We start from the raw sequence: 12,444 nt of genomic DNA, 5'->3' as shown, positions 1-12,444 counted from the left end.
ACTATGACTCATAGGTGTTGTTTTTAAACCTGCTACCTTAAAGACACCATTTTCCCTCACTTCCTCCAAGGCTCTAAACATAGCGATAGAGCTTTCAGGTTGAATGGATGCATAACACAGGAAGCTGGTGAGGGGAGGACAGCTCATAATAATGTCTAGAATGGAGTGAATGGAATGGTATCAAACACATCGAAACAATGTGTTTGCTACAATTCCATTTATTTAGTTCCAGCCATTGCTATAAGGCCGTCCTCCCCAATAAGGTGCCAACAGCCACCTGCGATGCATAATTGCACAGTCAGGCTCTCTATAGTATAGCTGTCTGATCGTAGAGTAGTAGAGAGTAGCAGTGATAGTACTAGAGATCCTCATGTGTTTCCTGATAGTGACGTTGGATGTGTGCGGTGTTCCACAGCGAAAGACAAAGGGGAGAAGAAGCTGTTTGGCTACTCCTTCGTTCATCTGATGCAGGAGGACGGACGGACACTGCCGGACGGCACCCACGAGCTCATCATTCATAAGGTACCAGAGCCCTACTGTACACATACACACGCATGCACACACACATACAATAATTTCTCACCTGTCCACCATGATAGTCATCACTTACGTAGGCGTTCCATATTAGTGGCGGATGAGTCAATCCATACTCCAGAGCGGTGGCTAGGTGGGTCAGATGCTTCAGTAATGAGCAGGCTAGCAGGATGATGAGTAATATCTGTTTATGTAATGTCCATTAAGTGTGAGACATGGGTGGAGCTGTGTGTGTCTGTGTATGTGTCTCTCTCTCTGTGTGTGTGTGTGTGTGTGTGTGTGTGTGTGTGTGTGTGTGTGTGTGTGTGGGGGGCATTTTCTGTGAGCACTCACTCACACATGCACAAATACACACGCGCGCACACACACATCACATGCTCACACTGCTATTTTCCGTTGATACTTTTCCAGCTTATACTCTGTCATAAACAGGCGCTGGCCATCCTCCCAGCTGGTTTTCATTGCTACCCCAGTAAGCTCTCCACTTAACACATGGCCTGTCCAAAGCAAACAGCAGCTAAACCAACCCTCAGGCATAGGCAATTAAACACAGCTCTGCACTATGGGGCCAGTTGCCTGTTTTGGGCGTAGCTCTGGTTAAATGTAGGTGTGTGTGTGTGTGTGTGTGTGTGTGTGTGTGTGTGTGTACACAGTAGTTCGCTGCAGGCTAGCCAGGAGCTGTTCTGAGAGACGGGCAGGGCTAATTAGCACTGAGGCTGTGGGTTAAGAGAGAGACAGGAAGGGGTAGGGAGCACTGTAGGTGGTCTGTGAGTTTTATAAAAAGAAAGGCAGGGTAAGAGAGCATGCACAGGTTGTGGATAGTCTGGACTCTTCTGAGACAGAGGTTTTGGCCTGAAAGAGAGACAATATAATCCAAGGTACTGTAGAGAGACAGACAGGTTAGGGGTTGTCTAGACTCTTCTTTGTTAGACAGACAGACAGGGAGAGCACAGAGGAGTCGAGACAGTGGGAGAACCATTATGCAGCCAAGCAGCCTCTCCATCCCTGTGGTTCTGGGCTTGGCTCTCTGCAAGTTGACCCTGCTGCCCTTTGCTAGTCCTGCTCACCACCTCATTAAGAAGATGCCCACTGCTAACAGGTCATTTCCCCTAACACAGGAGAAACAGAGAGATTAAAAACACCTTGGCCTGGCTTCAGATGCAGTCTGTCTGCAAACAAAAAAGGATAGTCTATAGGTGGACCGTTTTGCATAGTTTTAGCTGCCTTGAAATGTGTGTAAAGCGGTATAATTCAAATACATTTGGAGCCTTGCGCTTTGAAGTGCTTACATGTGTCTCCCCTTTTGTGGATCTCTGATGTGCTATTACAGTTGAAGTCGGAAGTTTACATACACCTTAGCCAAATACATTTAAACTCAGTTTTTCACAATTCCTGACATTTAATCCTAGTAAAAATTCCCTGTTTTAGGTCAGTTAGGATCACCACTTTATTTTAAAAATGTGAAATGTCAGAATAATAGTAGAGAGAATGATTTATTTCAGCTTTTATTTCTTTCATCACATTCCCAGTGGGTCAGAAGTTTACATACACTCAATTAGTATTTGGTAGCATTGCCTTTAAATTGTTTAACTTTGGTCAAACGTTTCGGGTAGCCTTCCACAAGCTTCCCACAATAAGTTGGGTGAATTTTGGCCCATTCCTCCTGACAGAGCTGGTGTAACTGAGTCAGGTTTGTAGGCCTCCTTGCTCTCCACACATTTTTTCAGTTCTGCCCACAAATATTCTATAGGATTGAGGTCAGGGCTTTGTGATGGCCACTCCAATACCTTGACTTTGTTGTCCTTAAGCCATTTTGCCACAACTTTGGAAGTATGCTTGGGGTCATTGTCCATTTGGAAGAGTCATTTGCGACCAAGCTTTAACTTCCTGACTGATGTCTTGAGATGTTGCTTCAATATATCCACATAATTTTCCCCCACAGTATGATGCTACCACTGATGGTGTTCTTCGGCTTGCAAGCTTCCCCCCTTTTCCTTCAAACATAACGATGGTCATTATGGCCAAACAGTTCTATTTTGGTTTCATCAGACCAGAGGACATTTCTCCAAAAAGTACGATCTTTGTCCCCATGTGCAGTTGCAAACCGTAGTCTGTCTTTTTTATGGCGGTTTTGGAGCAGTGGCTTCTTCCCTGCTGAGCGGCCTTTCAGGTTATGTCGATATAGGACTCGTTTTACTGTGGATATAGATACTTTTGTACCTGTTTCCTCCAGCATCTTCACAAGGTCCATTGCTGTTGTTCTGGGATTGATTTGCACTTTTCGCACCAAAGTACGTTCCTCTCTAGGAGACAGAATGCGTCTTCTTCCTGAGCAGTATGACGGCTGTGTGGGTCCCATGGTGTTTATACTTACGTACTATTGTTTGTACAGATGAACGTGGTACTTTCAGGCATTTGGAAATTGCTCCCAAGGATGAACCAGACTTGTGGAGGTCTACCATTTTTTTCCTGAGGTCTTGGCTGATTTCTTTTGATTTTCCCATGATGTCAAGCAAAGAGGCACTGAGTTTGAAGGTAGGCCTTGAAATATATCCACAGGTAAACAATTGTTGGAAAAATGACTGATGTCCTAACCGACTTGCCAAAACTATAGTTTGTTAACAATAAATGTGTGGAGTGGTTGAAAAACAAGTTGTAATGACTCCAACCTAAGTGTATGTAAACTTCCGACTTCAACTGTACCTGAGACAGCCGGTTCTCTGTAGTGTTTTAGGGGAATTGCATTGGACGCCTCTGAAGAGAGAATCTTCTTGTGTTGTTTTCCATCGGCGTAAAAAGTAATCTTACTGTCAGATGGAAGTCAGGACAAAAAGCTGAAAAAGATTGGCATGGCCTAGTTTCTCATTGCCAAAATAGGGAAAAGGGATTTAGCACTAACCACGTGTAAGCATCAGTGTGGGAAGAGCCTGAAATGTTAGTCAGAACACATTTAAACACTAGCTTCAAAATACTTTCCAATCTGTGCTGATACATTAAAAAGCATGGCAAAAATATTTCAAAGTTAGAGAACTGGAAAATGCGGAGTGCTCACTTTATTGTAATGTATCATTGAAACAAATATACTGTAGTAGTTTGAATGATGAGTTTGATAATAATACATTAAAGCCCCCAAAGTGCATTTTCCTAGCTGTATGGAAGCAGCATATTGTAGTGGAACAAACTCCTTAATGTTTGAGAATGCAGTTAAGTAATGAACCAAATACCGTCATACTGTAGCCTGTTTCTTCAGTCTCCTGTAGTGGCACTAACCCAGTACATTATCTCTGCTCCTTTCAGTGTGAGGAGAATGCTAACCTCCAGGACTCTAGCCGCTACCTCAAGCTGCCCTTCTCCAAAGCCAATCTGCCCGGCAACAACCAGGCTGTGAAGGGCACCAAGGAATCCTTTTGGATCACCTCCTTCCTCTGCTCCACTAAGCTCACACAGAATGGTAAGAGTGGAAGTCAAAGTATTAAATCAAATCGTATTTGTCACATGCGCCGAGTACAACAGGTGTAGACCTTACCGTGAAATGCTTACTTACAAGCCCTTAACCAACAATGCAGTTCAAGAAATAGAGTTAAGAAAATATTTACTAAATAAACTAAAGTAAAAAATAAAATAAAAAGTAACACAATAAAATAACAAGGCTATATACAGGGGTTACCGGAACCGAGTCAATGAGCAGGGGTACAGGTTCGTCGAGATAATTTGTACATGTAGGTAGGGGTAAAGTGACTATGCATCTGAGCATTAGAGCATGCATCTGCACAGTAGACCTACACCCAAACCAGTAGACCTACACCTTTCCTACACCACAGTAGGCCTGCTCCAACTTTCTATGGATGTATTATCCAGCGACAGATCACTTACTAGTGTAAAGTGTATCCTTCAGTCTGGATAGTGGATATTGGTCTGTTTCTGACTCGTTCGGAGTCGTTATCTTGCCTTGAATATTACAGTAGTATAGCTGAATTCTCAAACAGTCTACCACTCAGTGTAAATATTCTGAAACGTGAGCTGCACAAAGTGAGTAGAGACATTGTGCAAGGAATATATCTAGTTTATTGTCTGGGAAATACAGGTACTTTCTCACATACAGACTGGCACGTTGCAGACACCTTCAGAAGTGCAGTTGAATCTTTTTACGCTGCTGCTACTCTGTTAATTATTTATGCATAGTCACTTTAACTCTACCCACATGTACATATTACTTCAACTACCTCAACTAGCCGGTGCCCCCGCACATTGACTCTGCACTGGTACCCCCCTGTATATATAGCCTCCCTACTGTTATTTTATTTTACTTCTGCTCTTTTTTTCTCAACACTTTTTTGTTGTTGTTTTATTTTACTTTTTTATTTAAAATAAATGCACTGTTGGTTAAGGGCTGTAAGTAAGCATTTCACTGTAATGTCTGCACCTGTTGTATTCGGCGCATGTGGCCAATAAGATTTGATTTGAAGACTGAGACATCCAAAGTCCTTTATTCTTCAACCTGGATATTTTATTCATATCGTCTGGGGAATTTAACGCTGGGGGAAAAATAGCTGTTTAAAGCTCGCTACATCATTATTAAGAACTCAAGGATTGTTTGACTGTGAAGATGTTGTTTTATTATGTCCTGTAAATAGAATACAATAGAATACAATAGAATACAATAGAATAAAATAGAATTACGTTCTTTTTTCCAGAAGGAACTTCAGTAATTAAATTAAAGCGCTTAAACCATACGCCCTCATATTGCTTTGACAGAAATGTTCTCGATTCCCCAAATAGTGATGGAAAGTTGTTTCTCTGTACGGATACTCAGAGTAGTGTATTCAATAACGCTTCTTTATTGCCTTGCCATGATATTGTTCGACAAGACAACGGCAAGTTGCCATTATGCAGAAACCCAGGCTACTGTGCAGATGCTGAGTCGTAATTTGATCACTCTTTTGTTGCTGTGAATTTTCCTGCAAATCAGGATATGCAAACTTGTAGTGTATTTGAATGTAAAACATTTTTGCTGCAGGATTATTTTCCTGCTGTAGCAAACTGACTCAAATTTAAGATCCTACATCTGTATGTTTCTCTCTGTGTGTGTGTGTCTAGGAACCAAGAGTAGACAGTCTCTCTCTACATGTCTGTGAGCTAACTGAGTTTGTTCATGAGGTAACAGTGGTTGTTTCTCTTCATGTGTCTCTGTAGGTGACATGTTAGACCTGCTGAAGTGGAGAGCCCACCCAGAGAGGATAAATGACAGCCTGTCAAAGCTGAAGGAGATCGATGGCTCTGAGATAGTCAAGGTACCGCCTCTCCCCGGGGCCTCTATCTTGACCCTGATTGGTTCATGATCACGTCCCTCAAACGATGGCCTGTTTAGATTGGCCTTTTTTGTGTTTTACTTAAAGTCTGCTCAACTTCAAAACAGAAATCAATATGTGTTCTAGATGTGTTTTATACATGTATCATATTATTTTCACCACATGATCTCATAGATATTCACTCTTATGTTCTACCTCTATCTCTCCCTCACCAGTTTTTACAGGACACACTTGATACACTCTTTGGGATATTGGACGAGAGTTCCCAGAGGTATGGACTGAAGGTGTTTGACTGCCTGGTAAGTGACTACTGCTTCTGTGGTCTTCTATTTCCTAGCATATTGTTTTCTCCCTCCCTGACAGCTAATCGTTAGTTGATTCTAAACACAGCTGGTTGGAGCCAGGATTGGGGTGTCATGACGGCAGAAGTAATTGTGAGTGTGTGCGTGCGTGCGTGCGCATGTGTTGGGAAGTAGACCAAGCCTCATTAGAGAACAAGGCCTGTGCCCTATAGTGGCTAACTGCGGTCAGAGAGAAAAAGTGCAATGATGCATGGTAAACACAGACACACACACACTGGAAGCTTGAGCCAATGGATGTGCTTAATACTGTATCGCTTCACAGCCTTCGTTGATCAATCCCAGTCCAGTCATGCTGCATCGCTCTAATATAGAGCTGAGGGATTGATCTGCCTGCAACTGACTCGGTCCAGTAAATCACGCACGCACACACTCATCTCTGCTCTGTTCTCATTTATCGTGGGTGAAAGGATCTAGTGAGGCAGTGAGGCAATCAAACTGCCTTTGTGACAGCAAGATGAATCTGGACAACAACTAGGCCAGCTTCTGTCACATAGGAGGTTAGGTTTAATAAATAGGTTGTTTGTTGTTGGCTAAATAAAGAGCGTTGCATTTTGTGGAAAGCATAAAGCGGTATGTGACTTAATCATTTCCCTTGCTCTTTCAGGTCCACATTATTAACCTGCTACAGGATAGCAAGTTCCAGCATTTCAAACCCGTCATGGACACCTACATCGAGAGTCATTTTGCTGGAGCCTTGTCTTACAGGTATGTTTCTCTCTTTCTCTTCCTATGGTTGTTTATGGTTGTTCTATGGTGAGACCTACAGTATACTACCTGGTAATAATCGTGGGCGGAAAAGGTGTTTCAGTGGTGTGAATGAGTCACCTATGGCGCCCCCTGTTTGGGAAAATAATAATTAGGATCATATGTCCTCAATATCTCACATTGAATTGGCCCTGCAAACACACACTTCCTGTCATATACACTCACTGTTCCTCAGACGCTGTGCTGTCGCCTCAAACTCACAATGTGATACACTCACACTACCTGCTAAGCTCTAACACTTCTCATTTCTCACTAACACCCCACTCCTACCAGGCTCACAGCTAAAGCTCTCACCTCTGCCTTACCTAAAATAAACTCAATAAACTCTAGAATCATAGTCTACGGTGGTTTTGTTGAGTTGTTCAGTGACTTTATAATATAACAATATAATACTGTATGTACACTATATATACAAAAGTATGTGGACACCCCTTCAAATGAGTGGATTCGGCTATTTCAGCCACACCCGTTGCTGAGAGATGTCTAAAATCGAGCACACTGCCATGCAATCTCCATAGACAAACACTGGCAGTAGAATGGCCTTACTGAAGAGCTCAGTGACTTTAATTGTGACACCGTCATAGGATGCCACCTTTCCAACAAGTTAGTTCGTCAAATTTCTGCCCTGCTAGAGCTGCCCCGGTCAACTGTAAGTGTTGTTATTGTGAAGTGGAAAGGAGCAACAATGGCTCAGCAGCGAAGTGGTCGGCCACACAAGCTCACAGAACGGGACCGCCGAGTGCTGAAGCGCGTAGCAACACTCACTACCGAGTTCCAAGCTGCCTCTGGAAGCAACTGTTCGTCGGGAGCTTAATGAAATGGGTTTCCATGGACGAGCAGCCGCACACAAGCCTAAGATCACCATGCACAATACCAAGCGTCGGCTGGTGTGGTGTAAAGCTCGCCGCCATTGGATTCTGGAGCAGTGGAAATGCGTTCTCTGGAGTGATGAATCATGCTTTGGCGGAAGCCAGGAGAACGCTACCTGCCCAAATGCATTGTGCCAACTGTAAAGTTTGGTGGAGGAGGAATAATGGTCTGGGGCTGTTTTTCATGGTTCGGGCTTAACCCCTTAGTTCCAGTGAAGGGAAATCTTAACGCTACAACATACAATGGCATTCTAGACGATTCTGTGCTTCCAACTTTGTGGCAACAGTTTGGGGAAGGCCCTTTCCTGTTTCAGCATGACAATACCCCCGTGCACAAAGCGAGGTCCATACAGAAATGGTTTATCGAGATCGGTGTAGAAGAACTTGACTGGCCTGCACAGAGCCCTGAACTCAACCCCATTGAACACCTTTGGGATGAATTGGAACGCCGACTGCGAGCCAGGCCTAATCGCCCAACATCAGTGCCCGACCTCACTAATCCTCTTGTGGCTAAATGGAAGCGAATCTCCGCAGCAATGTTCCAACATCTAGTGGATGGCTGTTACAGCAGCAAAGGGGGGACCAACTCTATATTAATGCCCATGATTTTGGAATGAGATGTACGACGAGCAGGTGGCCACATACTTTTGGTCATGTAGTGTATCTATTCAGTACCAGAAATAACATTCTACACTTTATTCGCTGATTATTTCCAACAAAATGGTGCATGTCTCTTCAGTACACTATGTACCCAAGGGAAAACCAATCAACATGCAATCACAGTCCAATCACAGAAAATCTGACGAAAACATCTCCCACACAAATGCTCATTCTGTGGAAATTACTGTACGACCATTTGCTCTCTCCACCATTTTCCCTTTGCTTGTACACATACTCTCTTATGATTTTTTCAATTATCTGTAAGTGTGTGCTCTCTCAAACCTGGCCATTAATGTTAATACAGTACACAGTGTGAATCTGAAGTGTTGTTATCACACCATTGCACAGCCACACACAGACATTTTATAAACCAACCTTTGTGTTCTTTTTCTTTTGTCGTATAAACAGAACACAATCGAAGGTTGTTCAGCCCTAGACGTTGTTTAATTATGAACACCATTGCCATACATTTTCAACAATATGGGTGTATCATACACAAAGATTTGACATGCACTATAAAGCGTTTACTCATGCTACACCAAGGCATTCTTTGTGTGTTGTCTCTTGAATATGTAGGTGGATGCTTGGATTGCTGGTGTAAATGCATTGTGATTGCAGAGAAAGGTCTAGTTCAGTAGTTGATGCTAGATGTGTGTTTTTCACAGGGACCTGATCAAAGTACTGAAATGGTACATGGATCGCATCATAGATGCTGAGCACCAGGATCACATTCAGCAGGTCCTCAAGGTGAGTGTGTCCTCCTGAACACACACGCACACATACAGTCTTGCACAGCTAACCTTGTGGGGGCATACAATTCAGTCCCATTCAAAATCCTATTTTCACTCTTCAGTATGTGTTGATGATATCTCAGTATCATTCATTAGTCTGTCGTCGTCCCCCCCTTCTCTCATATTGTTGCTGCAATTTCAAAAAGTGGAAGTACTACGCCTTGGGTGTTCTACTTTTCCATAACACATTACTTTTAATGACCTAGTAGCACACATATCTGCAGGGGCCCACATCATACTAATATGTTTCCTTATTATGTTTTAATACCAGTGTTATCTAGCATCAAGGTGGATGAGTGATGTTGTCAGCGAGTAACTGTGTGTTACTGTATTTTCCCACCAGGCCACTGAGTACATCTTTAAGTACATCATCCAGTCCCGGCGTCTCTTCGCCCTCGCCACGGGGGGTCAGAGCGAGGAGGAGTTCCGCTGCTGCGTCCACGAGCTCTTCATGTCCATCCGCTTCTTCCTGTCCCAGGAGAACAAGATCACCAGCCCTATCACGCAGACACAGGTGTGTGTCCGTGTGTGTGTTTTTGTGACAGTGTGTGTGTGTGTGCACGTGACACTGACACAGTGACTTGACGCAGTGCAGACATGAAACATACCCCACATGATTGATAGAGAGCACTGAGGTTATCAACATTGCATCCTGGTCTGTCTTGCTTTATATGCCTTGGGCAATAACAGCAGGAGGCAGGTTTTCTCTGTATGTGTGTGTGTGTGAATGTGTGTGTGCGTGTGTGCATTTGTGTGTGTGTGTGTGTTATGTTTCAAGCAACCCCACTTAATTCTGTTTGATTTGTAATAAAATGCTTTTAATTGAATTTCACGCAGATATAAAGCCCTGGAGATACTTGGTAATTCATATTTCATGCTTTGTCTTGGGGGGCTGCACAGCACGAAGCCAGGCTGAACTGCTCTCCAGGAAGACTAAAACAAAGCTGCTAAGCACACCCACAAATAATCTTTAATTACACACAGTGTAGTGTGTGTCTTTGCGTGTCTGCGTGTCTCTGTCTTCAGCTGATGTCTTTGTTTGTACAGACACACACAGTAGAATGTGTGTGTGCTTATGTGCTTATTATACCCCAGTACCCCAGAGACCCCCTTGTCCTCCTTCCCCCAAATCCTCTGGATCCTAATCTACAGTAATACAGTATATGTGTGTGTGTGTGTGTGTGTGTGTGTGTGTGTGTGTGTGTGTGTTCCCTGCTCGCTCTAATAATCGTCTCTCCCCAGTGGCTCTCTGTTGGCCTCCAGCCTGTCTCACCCTTGTGCCCTCCACAGATAATATGTGTGGGTCTAATTCAAGGTTGCACACTAGGATATAAGCCACTGGGCTGTGTGTGTGTGTGTTGTCTGTTTGTGTGTGTGTTTGCTGCACATTTAGCTGTGTAAACTCCCACAGCAGCCCTCCTAATGAACCCACCTGATGACCTGGCCCGTCAGTCTGTCTGTTCACCCTGTTGCTTGACCACTCACTCTGGCTCACACTCTCTGCTGGAGTTCCTTACGACACACTGCGCTGTTGTTTTTCACCTTGGGTGTGTTGTTATTTCACCCTGGTGTTATCCTGCTGCTCCACCGGTAACATTGCACAGTAACAGGATGCACCTCTTGACACAATCCAGTAAAAAAAGAATGGCTGATTGCTGATCTATTGTAATCTTGATCTACAACAGAACAGAACAATGGCTATAGGAGAATGCAGATCAGGCCACTCCTAATCCATGTTAATCTGGGGCGTCCCCCCTCCCCCTCATCCTGTATTGTACTGTGCTGCTGCTGATGGCATCTCTGGATTAGGTGTGTTGGAGGCATTAATGAATGGTGCCCAGATGGCAAACCCTCCATGAAGGCCAGTGGTTTGGGATTGGATATTAACATAAGTGTAATTTCCAGCCCAGTACATTAGTTAGCTAGCAGCTCTCTTTGTGTCAAGGGCGAAATTGTGGTGTAGATAGATGGGGGGGGTCTTTGTGACATAAAAATAAATAGTTGACATGACTTGTTATGCCTCTCTTAAAGGGTATTTTGAGGGGTATATGGAGGGATATTTTGGAAACACAATGGAAGGCCCCCCACTACAGTATGGGCAGAGAGAAAAATGAGCATTTTTGTAATGCTATTCTACACATTTTGTCTTGAGTCTGAAAGAAAATGTTGCAGTTTTAAAGCTAATTTCCTTCAATTGTACACATTTTGCCATGGGGCACTACTCCTGAGTGGTGCAGTGGTCTAAGGCACTGCATCGCAGTGCTAACTGTGCCACTAGAGATCCTGGTTCGAATCCAGGCTCTGTCGCAGCCGGCCGCGACCGGGAGACTCATGGGCGGCGCACAATTGGCCCAGCGTCGTCCAGGGTAGGGGAGGGAATGGCCGGCAGGGATGTAGCTCAGTTGATAGAGCATGGCGTTTGCAATGCCAGGGTTGTGGGTTCGATTCCCACGGGGGGCCAGTATAAAAAAATATATGTATTCACTAACTGTAAGTCGCTCTGGATAAGAGCGTCTGCTAAATGACGTAAATGTAAAATGTAAATGTAAAAAGTTGCTATTTTTATAGCTCATCTCATGCTGTTTGTCACATTTTGCCATGAGGATGATATTTATTTTGCAGTTTTAAAGCTAATTTCCTTCAATTCTACACATTTGCAATGGGGCAGAGAAAGAACATCGATTTTTAAAGCTCATCTCATGCTACTCTACACATTTTGCTATGAGGCTGAGAGAAAATGTTGCCGTTTTAAAGTAACTGTACAGTGAAAATCTCACTTTTAAAAGTTCATATTTGGTTAACTCATACCTACCTAATGTTGTTGACTCATCATATACTCGTATTTGTAGCCAAACTCTTCAAAAACCCCACCTCAAACTTGTATCTCAAACATACCGTTTAAATAATGCTTGCTATTTCCTTATAGAGGATGATGTCGTCCTCCTGAGGAGGATGAGCTGGCCAATCAGCGGTCTACTCGCATTAATATTTTTAATGATTGGTATATGCCCACACCATTCTGTTGTTGGGGTACGCCCACACCATTTCAACACAGAAAAGCTGCTTTTTGACATACTTCATTATCATTTTCTGGAAGGAAAACTATTTTATTCATATTGTAATTAATTGTAAAGTTACTTTTAAAGGTCGACTT

At 43.4% G+C, this 12,444-nt stretch overlaps 1 protein-coding gene across 3 annotated transcripts in view; it reads left to right on the top strand.

Moving 5' to 3' along the window:
• Positions 1 to 12,444, top strand: part of LOC121546235 (dedicator of cytokinesis protein 4) — a 143,719-nt gene that overhangs the window by 80,336 nt on the left and 50,939 nt on the right. For all 3 annotated transcript variants that reach the window (XM_041857334.2, XM_041857335.2, XM_041857333.2), the window contains exons 16-22: positions 416 to 522; positions 3,832 to 3,985; positions 5,728 to 5,825; positions 6,059 to 6,142; positions 6,810 to 6,910; positions 9,165 to 9,246; positions 9,634 to 9,804. In XM_041857334.2, coding sequence (XP_041713268.2) covers positions 416 to 522; positions 3,832 to 3,985; positions 5,728 to 5,825; positions 6,059 to 6,142; positions 6,810 to 6,910; positions 9,165 to 9,246; positions 9,634 to 9,804 — 797 coding nt within the window. The remainder of the gene's footprint in view (positions 1 to 415; positions 523 to 3,831; positions 3,986 to 5,727; positions 5,826 to 6,058; positions 6,143 to 6,809; positions 6,911 to 9,164; positions 9,247 to 9,633; positions 9,805 to 12,444) is intronic.

This window comes from Coregonus clupeaformis, chromosome 30 (assembly GCF_020615455.1).
Source record: "Coregonus clupeaformis isolate EN_2021a chromosome 30, ASM2061545v1, whole genome shotgun sequence".
Lineage (NCBI taxonomy): Eukaryota > Metazoa > Chordata > Actinopteri > Salmoniformes > Salmonidae > Coregonus > Coregonus clupeaformis.
The sequence above is the reverse complement of the archived record's forward strand: the minus strand, read 5'-3'. Positions and strand labels throughout refer to the sequence as shown.